We start from the raw sequence: 14,263 nt of genomic DNA on the forward strand, positions 1-14,263 counted from the left end.
TGCAGGGAATAAACCTAATGCAATTTTTCTATGACTATGATTACAGTTGAAAAGATTAAAACTTCTGTCCCAGTTTTTTTAAAGAGGTAAGAAAAGGCAATGTTTGCTAAATGTAAAGAAAACATTCATTTTCAATCTCCTAAGATATTATTAAAAATAACATTTCATAAAATCTTCTGAGGGTATTTGAAATTCTGCATTTATATGACACCAGTTTCTAATTTAAACATAATTGGAGAGAACAAAATGAGAGTAAATTACATATAAAAGGGGGTAAAAGCACATGCCACTGACTAATGTTTTCTATAGCAGTCTCTCTGAATATTATAGTCAATAAGACTCCAATCAGAATGTTTGCATTTTGCCAGCCGCTTTCTGAATGACAAAATTGTTCTTTACATAATTAAACAACATCTACCGAAGAGAATCTACAGAAACCAAATAAATAAAGGGAGAAAAGTAACCTGGAAAAGTCAACTAATCAAGCTCTAATCAATGTAACAAAATTCAATCAACTAATCAACTGTGTTCTAATAGGACATCACCCAAACAATCCCACAAGCTTTGTTTCTAAAGCTAAGTATGATAGAAGGTGTTGAAACTCCCATTATATTGATTCAAAATTAATAATGCTCTATGAAATCTCTTCCTTATATCTCATCTCAATTCCTCTTATAATTTAACTTATAATTTAAGTTAACCAATGAATATTTCATTGTTCTACTTCCATTCAAACAATATGATTGAATAAAATGATTCTGGACAATTACTAGAATGAATAAAGCAAAAGAACGGCCACACAGTAAAATTTTGTTTTCAAGTTCAACCAATGGATGCTGTTAAAATAATAATAATAATATATTTAAATGACAGGCTAATCCTTAAGTATGGTGATTCTTTTTAAAATTACCTTTTGTTGAATCATCCTCTATTGGCTGTTTGAACAATGTAATGTCCTTGAAAGTGCATAGGAACAAAACCACCTTTTCATGTTCATTTCTTATTGGTGCAATTTGCATATAAAACCAAACAGGGGTTCCTGTAAAAGAGAGAAAGGACAACAGAGCGTGACATAACCACCACGATGATATCATCTCCCGCTTTCCTTCCTCCTTCAGCTGCCAACTTCTATGCCAGGAATCAGCACCAAAACAATAGTATTTTAATTGCTGAAAAGAATCAAAACACCTTTCATTTTATATCAACTACCAGTTGCTCAAAAATTAATGAACATATTTTTCAACCCAAAATATCAAAATTTGAAAGTAAAGCATGGGGTGTCATTTCACAATGCAGTGGAATAAAGGCAGTCTTGCTATTTAAGCAATGCCAGCATCACCTTTAGATCTGGGTCCCTACACCACTGCTGCTCTCACCACCTCCTTTCCATAGTCTCACCAAGTGTGAGCATTCCTCCTTGTCACTTTGAGAAGTTTTTCCAGTCGACTTCAACATCAATACCTGATGCTCTGATAAGTATTCCTCTTTGAGAAACTTTTGAAATGTTGCTTCTATCTCAAGACTCTCTCATCAGTCAGACAGACTTATAACTCTGTGGCTCTGACCACATCCCCACATCAGAGAGATATGATGTCAGCAACAGTAGAAGCCTGATGTACACAGAGCTATACCTGAAGCCTTTAAGGCAGTGTTAAAGAAAAAAAAAAAATGTCTCCAGGCCTTGAAAGTCTCAGGCATCTTCATGAGACACTGCTTCCAACCTCCCTCGCTCCAAGTATGAGGCTGGTCTCTGTCACCATGTTCTTCAAACAGTGGCTCCTACAGACTCCAGAGGACACAGAGTTTCAAAGCATTCAAGGCTTAGGATTTGGACAAATTAGAAACTGGCAATGGGTCAAATAATAAATATCTGAAGACACAAGAAATGCCTTCAAAGGAGTAATTACCCATTAAATGATAAAACACTGAGGGAATGTTCCATCAGAATCAAAAAGACACATTTTCCATGATAGTCTTTCCAAGCCACAGGCAGTAAGGCCTCTCCAAATATTCATTCTTAAAGACATAAAGTCTTCTGTCAGTTTGGGATTTGGGGAGTGAAATGTGCAGCTGTTAATAATCTCTAGGTGAGAGTTGATAGCCTGTTAGTGACTTCCAATGAAAACCAATAAGAAGCACCTCCACACCTGTGGCCAAAAATTGTCAGGTAACGATATCACCACAAAGGGGAATTTGCCATTTACCCAAGAATGGGTGACTTAACTACTGGGTGCTAGAAGTCAGGGAATTCGAGAGAGGAGATTTCTATAAATATTCAGTTCTGACAACCAGGTCCTTTGCAACCCCAGGGGGCCTACAGAGGACATGGCCTTTTCCAAAATGATTACAGGATGAGACAGGGACCTCAAAAACAATCACACCATCTCCCGAAAGGCTTGTTCTTTGTTTTCTGCTTCTTATTTTACACAGTGTGTCCAGGAACTGTGAGTGATGTACAGAGTTTGACAAATCACCAGGCCCAGACGCTAGCAGATACATGGCCTATGGCTGTTCCAACACAGTGAGCTTGAGGCAGCAAGGTTATAAACAGAGAGAAAGGGATATTAAAAACAAGTCGTTTTCCAAGGTCTGCTAGAAATCTGAACAGAAAGAGATGATGTTACAGTTCATACCTTCCTATGAAAACAGCAACTTTTCAAATTTTGGGATTTAGTCAGAGCTGTTTTTAAAATTGTTTTCAGATATCACGGTATACTATTTTCAGGTTTAGCCACAGGCTCCGACTTCTCCAAGTAGGCTGAGTTTTTGCTGAGTGGTTGGTGAAATATCCATATGCTGGATTTGGGGTTCAAGGAGACGGGAAGTCTGGGAGAGTTAGGTAGAGAGGCCTGTAGCTGCTGGAAACTCGAGGCAGTGCCCTGGCATTGATTATTTGGAGTTGCCCTAGATATCACAGTTCTGCCTTTGTGTAAACAGAAAGATCCATTTTCAGTCATCATCCCAGAGCCACTGCTTCTTTCTCAACAGTAGAAGCAGCCCACTGTTAATCAGAGCAATGGACCTAAAGAATAGAGGCTGCAAACTGAAATGTCGATCGTGACACATATTAAATCAGATACCTCAATCTCCCTGTCTGCAAATGGTGTTTAGCTAATTATTTAATGGAAGTGTTGGGAGGACTTGGCATTCAGGCATTCCCAAAACAGTTCTCTACAGGCATGTGAATTTTTCTAACATTAAAAAACGTCATAAGAACACACTTTTTTCAGTTGTTGTTCAAAAGTCTTTAGCTATTTACAAGATTTTTTAAAGCTGCTTTTAAGTATAGTAGAACTGCCTTATAATGCATGGATAATATCTATTCTTCATATTAAAGAAAAAAAACTCAATGCAGATACTTTCCAGAAGGGACAGGAGTTTTAATCTATAGTGCTATGGGCCATAACTCCTACTGGCTCTAAGCAGACAGCTACATGTTTATAGATACTGTATAGATCTGAAAAGAACCAGACAGGCCTGAACAAAGGTCAGACAATTATTACAAGCTATTAAAATAAAGCAAACTATCCAAACCACCTTGGAAGGAAACTTTTGGAAATGTAATATTAAAGCTATTGTTAACATGATTTAAAGGATCTAAACAAAACAAAATTTCCACAAAGGTATTTTTGAGAAAATCAGAAACTATGGACTTGGCTTTGAAGCTTTAAAATCAGAAGAAGATTTATTTATTCTGTTTAAATCCCAGGGTTAAATGACCCTAGTAATACGGAATATTCTTAAATTACTTGCTAAACTCAAGGTACATATTGAAGTCATTCGAGGGATAACAACCCTATATGAAAATGATAGGGGGCATTCCCTGGTGGACAAGTGGTTAGGACTCTGCACTTCCAAGGCAGGGGGCACAGGATTGATCCCTGGTTGGGGAACTAAGATCCCACAAGACTCGTGGTACAGCAAAAAAAAAAAAAAAAAGAAAAAAAAAAGAAAGGGTGTTTTGGCATATGGGTCTACTACAGCTTATCAGTATGTATTTGGACCTAGTGAAAAAAAAACCAGAAAGCACCTAGAGACTGGCTTTTCTCTTGTAGAAGACAGAGCTGATCATTCAGAATGGATTGTTTTCTAGTTGGTAAGCCAATGGACATTTGGCTATGATGTCAAAGAGAAACACATTTTCAGCCTTGATTCTAAAATGAAAGATAAGATGATAGGACGTTCCTTAAATACAACCACTGAAAGACCGGTGCTCCCATAACCAGGTGATACTGGTAATGGAACTTCACTACTACTGTGAAGCAATGTCTGTGGTTGTTATTATCCCTATGATGGTCTATTAATAAAAAGAGAAACCTAAATGTAATTCTAAATATTCCATAGAGAACAAATGTTTAAGGTACAATGGAGAGGATAAATTATGCTCCACAAAACCCAACCAGCACTAAACACAGTACAAGCGCTTCCTGTTGAAGCTAGAATGTTTCCTGAACTGGGGAAGAATTTAGTAACCATCAATTTCCACTAAAGATAATAATTGGCTTTGCTATCATTTAACATTAACACTAAATAAGTTGACTCATCTTATGCAGTGACTGTTCTTTTTTAAAAAAAAACTGTTTGGAAATGCAGCAAAAAAGAAATAAAGTAAGTGACAATTCAAAGAAAACAAATTAGAAAGGAGACTTGGTTGATGAGTGTACTAGTTGGTTTTTTGTTTGGTTGGTTTTTTCCTCCAAACTCCAATGGAGAGTCTCATCAGACTCTCCCATAATTGCCTAAGACCCATATCATGAGGTCTTATGTGATTATGTAACAGACAATTGACCACCCACAAATCCCATCATGGAGAACAGCAAACAACAATCAACACAAAGTTACCAGATGTGAGTGGCCCATCCTGAAAGTAATGACTACTTCCACTCAAAAGTCTAGCACAAAAACAGTCTGAGTCTAGCAAACAGCCATACTGGTAAAGATTCACCTCAGGTAGATACCATATACTCACGTCATCTACATATGTGTAGAAAGGTAATCAAACATACCCATTGACACCAATCAACTTTCCCTTTAACTGTAAGAAGAAATGAATGAATTTCTCTGTCATTTTTAGTTGCTGTCACAACTATAGGATCTTTACCATGAGTATTAATCACAGAACATTTTGCCACCTGACAAAAAAAATCACATTCAAAATGCATTATATTTTTCTTTCAGTCCTCAAAAGGTTGCTTTTTGTAAGTATTATTTATTAATTTTGCTATCTAATTTTTACAAGTACCTCCTGCCAAGAGAAGCAATAAAAGTTTTATATTCTCTCTACACTATAGCTTAACTACCACTTACCAAGACGTAATATTAATAAAGAGTTGACACACCTTATTGGTAATATAGATACCTACTGTTTTTCTTGTACAAAAGAACTTCAAAGCAGTTTGACTCGTAGTTGTCAAAAGTCTGCCTGACTTTCTCAATGGTTTTCTTGTCAGTCAATTCTCCATACATAAAACTGGAAAAAACACCAAACAATCCATTTCAGTTTTGTGTTCCTTTTCAAATGCTACATAAAATCATATATTTGTCTTTTTTTAATTAAGTATTCAGATTTAGTTACAAAATATAATGTTGCTCCCACAAAATGAACTGAAATATTTAAACCATGTTTTAACCGTGACTGCTAAACTTCCTGCTAAAATCTAGCTTTAGAAGTTATTTTGAACATACAGAGAGAGAGAAAGAGAGAGAGAAGCAGTCTTCACTTTACACAAGTCCAATATGCAGCAATTTTAGTTACTATGCTTTAGTTAAATAATACCAGTTTCCCAATAACACAGTTCAAATTTTGGTTTTCATAGTATACTAACTGAATGATAGCATAAAGTATAAACTTTGTTGCTAGCTCATCAGTCTACAAGTCACTAGTAAATAGCAAGTACACGTTACAATCAGTGACAAATCACACCACTTCTTTTAAAGCCTGTCAGTATTACTGTGCATCCACTACTACTCAGTTCATGCACAGAAAGAAGTGTGTAGTTGTGTTGTCTCCTTGTCTCTCAGTGGTAAACTAATATGACATTTTACAAAAATGGATAAACAAAAGCAGGAATTCACCATCAAAGATTAAAGGCTACCAAAGACATGTAAAGTGATAATGCTGGAAGTGAAATTCAGATTAAACATAAATGAAGTTATTTCTTCTATAAGAATAGTGGGAATGTTGACACTGCTGTCATTTGAGAGGCTCTATATATGCAGGCAGAGGAACCTAATGAGGACAAACTTATCAACATAAATCAGGAAAGGGCCTGTTACAAGAAAGACCAAGGTTTTCCAGAGGAAGTCATACCAGTAAAAAAAATCTTCGTATTAAAGGAGCCCTTGGAGGTAATTCACGATACTGAAAGTGGAATTCAAACTTAAAACGAGTATGACTGTTTGCTAAGAGATTAAAAAAAAATGCTCTCTTCATATCATAAAATATATTACGAGAATGTAAGAATTGTTCAAATGACTTGTGATAGCTTTTTACAAAGAAATGAAACACTTTCAATGTTTCTAATGTTATAGATCACTAAATACTCTAATGTACAAAATAAATATTAGTTTGACTATTATTTTCATTTCCCTGCACTTATAACCAACAGTAAGAGATTTTTTAATGCTTTAACACTGTTAACGGTCACAGAACAATCATAATTTTTCAATTGAGTATTAATATCCTATTACATGGTTTCAGCTTGCATGGTCTTTTTTACACTCCCATACTACAATGAAATGTGAAGACTCTGTATTACACATATACTGCATTGGCATTCTCACTATTTATGAGGATTTTTCTGAAATATGTACAAGTAGAGCCAATGGAGGGAAAATAAAGAAGAGAAACTGAAGGAGACATATGCTATTACTACAGCACATACAAAACATAGATTAAAGAGTGAATTTCCACATACCACAAACATTTCCTAACATTTTAAATTATCCGTTTTTTCTAAGAGAAACTCACCAATAGTCTGAGAATTTACAAAACAGAACTCAGTCAAGCACTACAAGCTTATAAAACCCTATTCCTGATGCTTTCCCAATCATCAGTTGTGCATCTGGTTTCAGATACCTAGTTCTACTAGTTGTTATAATTGTCCAGACCATTTCTTCCACCAGGAAAAAACGTGTGGCACTTGACTAAGTTTTTGAAGGCTCAAGTATATCTTTGTTATTGCTTTTCTTCGAGTTTTCAATAAATTAGCTTATCAGCCAGAGGTAAATCCAAGTGTGGCGGGGCCTGAAGCTTATACAATTTTAGGGGCCGTCTTTAAGGAAAGGAATGCAAAATTATAAAACAAAATTAGGTACAGAGGCTTGAAAGATATGCACTCAAGTAAAGGCCCCTGAAGGTTAAGATTCTTTATCCTCATGGGAAATCTGTTCCTGAACGTCTCAATCTAGAAAGTTTACAACATGAAAAGCATAGTTTGTTAGCAAGAGCCAGCAAAACTAGCAGCATTCAACCATGAAACTATATCACAACTAAAAATTACAGAGTAACCTGCGGTATTAAAAAATAAGTAAATAAAAATTCAAAAATTCCAAAAAATTACAGAGTAATGACCCATCTTATGGTAACACTAACCTAAGCAACTAGAATTCTAAAAACTAAGAAAGTAGATGAGGCAAACCAAAGGTTGTCCAATCTGCATTTTCAATACAATACTTTTCTCTTTTATAAAAAAGGAATTTTTAATTGTCATTATAATAGTAAAATAAACAAGAGAATATCAGAATAGGATGACAGACTCTAACTCCATAATCCTATAGCCAGACTAACACATGAAGCTTTAGAGGGCATTGAAAAGCCACTGTTCCTGTCAAAGCCTGAGTTTCAGCTCATGCGAGTTTTATGAAAATCTCCTGAGGGCATTATAATTAAATTAGAATTCCTCAGTTAAAGTGCACAAAGTCACCCTCTTTTCCTCCCCACAAATAAGACACTATTTAATACTGTTAATATTTTTTACAGACAAGTAAACTTTTTTATTGACTGTTATTTTTAACTTAAAGACACTAATAAAGAGAAAACATTAAAAATACAAAAAATAATAATAATAAGGGTAATTAAACTAAATAAATGTTTGTGGTCTTAAAGAAAAGAGAAAGTATTTACTCCTATTACTAAATGTCAGAGTCAATAGTTCAGTAAACCAAAACACAATATTCATAATTGGCCAACAGAAAAATATAAAAAAGAACTCATCTATAATATAACAGGCAACTAGGATAAAAATGGTAAAAAATTAACTCGAATAGGATTAAAAATGTTACAACTCAAATTAAAAAAGAAACTGTCTTAGAAATTGATGTAATAATACCACTTAAGAAGAAATACAACACAAGTCTGACTCAGCTAAAATGCTGAAGAGAAGGTGAAAACAAGCAATTTCTCAAATAAACTCTGAAAATTCTATAACCCATTCTTTAGCCCTCCCAATGCTAAAATAGACTGTCCTAAGAAAATAGGATCATTTTAAGAAAAAAATCCCAGCTTATTATACTCTGAATAATTTTTCAAAAATAGGTTTTATTTCTTACGCAGTTTCACTCATATTTTTATTTTAAGTTTTAAAACTACGTATTTCCAGAGACAGAACACATATTTGAAGTGGTAAAATGCAGCAGTTACATAACAAAAGATATTTCAAAATGACCTGAAAGAATGTCTGAAATGTATTATCCAACCTTCCAAAGCAAGTGTTCTGGAGATTAATTCAAACTTTGAAAGTGTTTCCACCCAAAGGTGTCCAAACCAAAATGACTAAATCAATGCTTCTGCATATTTTATGTGTATGGCACATTTGCTTACTTGTTCGGCATTTTTTATGTGTAAATGTTGAATTTCTTTACCGAGGTTTCCTGCAGCCTGATGGCAGATGGCTGAAGCTCAATGCAGTCTTTGAATGGTTAATGGAATTTGAAGGAAACCAAGATTTAGAAATGATAATCATCAGACTTTAGAAACTATATATCTATATAATAATCTTAAATACTTTTTATGTCTCTTATTGAATATCCTCCAGGAATATATAATGGGAATACTAAAAAATTACAGAACTTCCAATTACTCTCTTAGATAGCCAAGCTCCCCTTCAGTAATAATAAATGACTTCTACAACTGCACTGTTCTTATTGGAAGGAAAATAAAATTAGATGCACAGAAGCAATCTATCCCTGCTATAATATGGAGCGGCCACAATATAACAGAGGACCACTGCACTTAAGAGGACCACTTACAATCTGTAAGGCTCATGGCCAAGTCGTATAACTTCTTAGTTCCCTCATCAGTAAAATGATGGTAATGTTAATATAACTCAGAGGATGAGGATTAAAAGGATAATGCACATGAAGTTGCAAATTATAATGTACTGTACAATGACTTATTACTGGAATGCTTCTTATGGGTGGGGTTAGAAGCCCCTCCAGCCCAACCCTACTCCTTTGCTCCTCTACAATTCTAGGGCAAGGGTTGGGCCATGGCTGCTAATGGGCAGGGTCCCTGTGTCTTAAAGGGATACACACATCATTTTGTGTGTCTTCTTTCTTCGTGAGCCCATGACATTGAGGCATAAATTCACCCAGGGCCTGCTGCTGGATAATCTGGCCACTTACCTTGCCACACAACTAACTTGTGGGAAGACTTGATCTTGGGAGTAAGGGAGATTTCCTGAGGCCTGGCTTGGGCCATATCCAGCTTGCCTGAGCATTTGGCAGTATATCCTACCCTAGGAAACTTCTAGGACTAGGTGGTTTGGTTTATAGCAAGATTTACTTATTTTTGGATCCCTTGTTTTGCCATCAAAATCTCACAAACCAGCCTCGTTATAACACCTGACAGTAAGTATGGCTATAATGTTGACAGACTTCCAAAGGAGAAAGGAATCTTACAAACTGAAAAAATATATAATCTAATCATGAGTGCTGCCAATCTATCTTAATCTGCTAATGGTCAACAATGTTCCTGGACTAATAAGCACACAAACATTCAGTCAACACTGAATGTTTCAACACTTTCACTCATTGTGAAGCAGAGCCCTCAGCCAAATGGAACCAGACTGATGACATCCATCATGTGTAATGTTCTCTTGTTGACTGAGGTAACCCTGCGTTAATAAAACTACCTGTGAAAATACATCCAATAAAGTGGCTCTTAACATCTCTGCTTCATCGTCTAATTTGATAGTTTGGTTAAGAATTATTAACGGGCCTTCCAAAAAAAAAAAAAAAAACTGTATTTGAAAGCATCTATCTACTCCAATCTTCCCTACCTATCTGACTGCTCTTCTCACCCCTTTATCTTAAAAAACAAAAATAAATAAATGAAAAATAAATTTAAAAAGAAGTAGAACAGGTTTTTAAAAGGTTCAGGTTAGTCAAGGGTAAAATGCTAAAGTGGTTTCTACCTGACCTATGACAGTATGTCTCGAATGTCAGGGCTTTCTAAGGGTCCTGAGATAAGATCAGATGTTTTTAAATGCCATTCCCCCAATATCTACATACAATTTCCTTCAAACACGCAATACATTTTGTGTTCTTCAATAAAGAGCAACAGTCAAAAAGCTTGGAAATGAAATTATTGAAGAGTAAAATGAATATTTGAACTTCCTAGGAATCCAGAAATTTCATTAAAATATTTTTTGAAATTTTAGCTAAAATAAAAATGAGACAGTACATGGCACACATCGGATTTTTTTTAATAGAAATTTAGCTACTATTATAAAGTGCAAGGATATAGGAAAACCCTCGCTCATGGCTGCTGAGAGTACAAACAGAGGGCCATTCTGGACAGCAATCTGACAGCAGTTAATCTACAATTTCTGCATATATTCTACTATCCAGCAATCCTATTTCTGGGCATAGAGACAGACAACTTCTCCCATGGGAACACAAGAAGTTGTGTATGAGGATGTTTACCTCCAACTTGTTGGAGTAACAAAGTGTCAAAAGTTGGAGTTCAAGACTAGTAAAGTGGATAAAGAAAATGAAGGCTGTGAGGACACTGGAACACTATAAAACAGTCAGACATGATGAAATAGATTATGACATAGCAACATTAAAAAATATCAAAAACATAATGGTGAGTGAAGAGAGTAAGAAACTGTATATCTTACTGCACGGTATGAATTATGTAGGCCTTAAAAACAAACACACACAAAGCAACATCATTTCAAGAATACACGTATTTATTAAACACATGGAAGATGGATTAGAAAGACATACAATGAACACACTAAAGTGAATAACTATGGAAGATGAAGGGGAATGGAATGAAGGGGAAAATAAATAAAAGAAAAGAAGATAAAACAAAATAAAACAAATAAAAGGAAATTAAAATAAAATAAATAGACTGTGCCCAGAGAGATCCAAATGATAATATTGGGACAAACTGAGGAGTATGTTTAATTTGATTCTATGCACCTGGTCTAATGGGAGAAGGACTGGGAAAGACAAAGAAGGAAAAAGATAAGAAAACAGAATAAATATACAAATGTATAAATAATGTATAATAATATATAATGTATAAATAATCTTAGCCTCTTGATATTGTAAAATTACAAATTAATATTTGTCATTTTCCATAAAACTCACATTTGAATATTTTAAAAATAGGACATGTAATCTTTATGCAGTTACCACTTTAATCCTATCAATGTTAATCCATCTAGTGCAAGTTGTATACAAAGATGACTCTTTTTCAGCACATAAAGTATTCATATTTTTTCCTCACAAAGTGATACTCACTGATTTGTAGTTTCTTATTCTGTTATGTTTGTCTAAAACTTGTCATTATTAAAATCAGTAAAATTCTTTGATTTGTTTATAAGGCTACCCTCAGTATCAAATTATTTATCTCCATATTCAACTGGAATTCAGTGATTCCAAAACTGTATAACATTAGCTTTAACACTGTATTTCTAAATGTGTATAAAAGTTTCTTTCCTCCCTGTTTCCTTGTGTATCATATTCAAAGGCTTTTATAGATTTATACAGGAAATGGAAAACAACTATATGTAAAAAAAAATTGGAATCATGATGCAGATATTGTTTTGAAATCTTTTTTGTTTATTTGGCTGGTTGGTTGATTTTTTTACTTAGTAATACGTTGTTAGCTTCTTTCAGTGTCACTATTCTTCCAACATATGATATAGGAAGTTAGGGCTTTGCCATAATATTTTTTAATAAATATACTACCAGACGTTTTTATTATTTCCAGGTCTTCATTCTTCTAAAAAGTGCTTCAATGAAAGTAAAATGGGTGTAGTTTAATTTTTAAACGGAATGTAGAAGTTTGAAAGGGGCGTGCACTAAAATAAACTATGCCTTAAGAAAACCTGATAGGATTCAAACACTTGCTCATATATCAGATGCTAGTCTTCATTGCTCTGTGAGAGCATTCAATTGCTTGCAAGTTTTAGATTAGCAGAACACAATGGGCATTTGGTGCAATCAAGTAATAATTGTGTTAAGAATACTGTTATGTTTAACTAGTGATTACCAGTGGGGAGAGGGAAGAGGGGAGGGGTAAGATAAGGGTAGGGGATTAAGAGGTACAAACTACGATTTATAAATAAGCTACAAGGATATACTGTACAAGAAATATAGCCAATATTTTACAATAACTTTAAATGGAGTATAATTTATAAAAATTTTCAATCACTGTTATACACCTGAAATTAATATAATCTTGTAAATTAACTATGCCTCAAGAAAAAAATTTTTAAAGAATATTGGTATTCGTAGAGAATGGACTTGACACAGGGAGGGGGAAGGGTAAGCTGCGACGAAGTGAGAGAGTAGCATTGACATATATACACTACCAAATGTAAAACAGGTAGCTAGTGGGAAGCAGCCGCATAGCACAGGGAGATCAGCTCGGTGCTTTGTGACCATCTAGAGGGGTGGGATAGGGAGGGTGGGAGGAAGACTCAAGAGGGAGGGGATATGGGGATATATGTATACATATAGCTGATTCATTTTGTTATAAAGCAGAAACTAACACAACATTGTAAGGCAATTATACTCCACTAAAGATGTTAATAAAATAAAAGAATACTGGTATTTTGAAAATACTATCTCTAACAAAAGTGAAGAAGAATTGGGGGGAGATTTGCATACATCTTCCCACAGTGAAAAAGTGTAACATAATCCAAATCTCTCTGCTTTCTTACCCACCTCAAATACCATAACACTTGGGATAAAATACAATAAATAAAAACATGTTATACAGAAGTCTGTGAGACCTAGGTTAGGGTTTATTGCAAAACAAACCAACCAATTCAACAATACTGACACAAAACACTGAGCTGTGTCCTGTAGTGCATACAAAAATGAACAAGATGGAATCCTTACCTTCAAGGCATGTATAATCTGGCACTGGTGGTAGGAGGGAAAGCAATGCTTTAAGGGGAGAGAATATACAGTTACAACATGCCAGCATTTTTAATGAACTTTTTATAGGAAAAACTGCACATGCCAAAGAAAACAGGCTGGGGTATAGGGGCAGATACATGGGAAGCAAGAAGAGATGTGAGCATGACTTTACAATATATCCAGATATGAAGAGCAATACATCTCAAAATGACAACAAAAGCAATAGCGATGAAAACCCCAGGGATAAGAAAAACTAGTTTAAGGCCATATGATGGTGCCAAATGATGAACTATAGGGAATCGAAGGAGGAAAAGTCATGAGCACCTTCAGGTAGAAGATGGCAACTTGAAACAAGCCCGGCATGATGATGGTGGGAGGTCAGGAAATAGGTATGGGAGCATCTACATTTCCTGGAATTCTCTATAGAACCTGTTCCACAGGTTAGGTCTACCATAAAATTAACCTTTTCCTAACCTAAACCCTGCCCAGACATAAGGGAGTAGAAATGCTCAATACAAACCTTGGCCTCCCAGAATTTAGAACACACACCTCAGTGACAGTGCTAGGCCAAGAGCTAATATCCACCCAGCAGATAAAAAGGCACAAGAGACATCCGTGCTACCAAAGAGAGTTTCTCAACGAGGGGCCACAGTTTTTCATCATTCCCACCTACCAATTTCAGGCCTGGAAGTGAAGGCTGAATATGAGAACGACTTTAGTAGAGAGAAAATGAGGATTGCTGGGAGAGGATAAGTGAAGAAAGAGGATGTTTGAACAGATAATTTCTCAGTGCTGGCTAAGCATCAGGATCATCAGAGCTGCTGGTTAAAAGTGCTGATTTCTGCCCCCACCTACCCACCTGGGGTGATTCTGATTCAAT

At 35.2% G+C, this 14,263-nt stretch overlaps 1 protein-coding gene across 1 annotated transcript in view; it reads right to left on the reverse strand.

Annotated features, from left to right (window-relative positions):
* The window catches only part of KCNH5 (potassium voltage-gated channel subfamily H member 5), a gene marked incomplete at both ends in the record, with an annotated part of 351,704 nt that overhangs the window by 297,811 nt on the left and 39,630 nt on the right, over nucleotides 1–14,263 (reverse strand). The window contains 2 exons of the mRNA XM_082616968.1: nucleotides 911–1,039; nucleotides 5,364–5,470. Of these exons, the coding sequence (XP_082473094.1) occupies nucleotides 911–1,039; nucleotides 5,364–5,470 (236 nt within the window). The remainder of the gene's footprint in view (nucleotides 1–910; nucleotides 1,040–5,363; nucleotides 5,471–14,263) is intronic.

This window comes from Mesoplodon mirus (assembly GCF_964341445.2).
Source record: "Mesoplodon mirus genome assembly, chromosome: 4".
Classification (NCBI taxonomy): Eukaryota; Metazoa; Chordata; class Mammalia; order Artiodactyla; family Ziphiidae; genus Mesoplodon; species Mesoplodon mirus.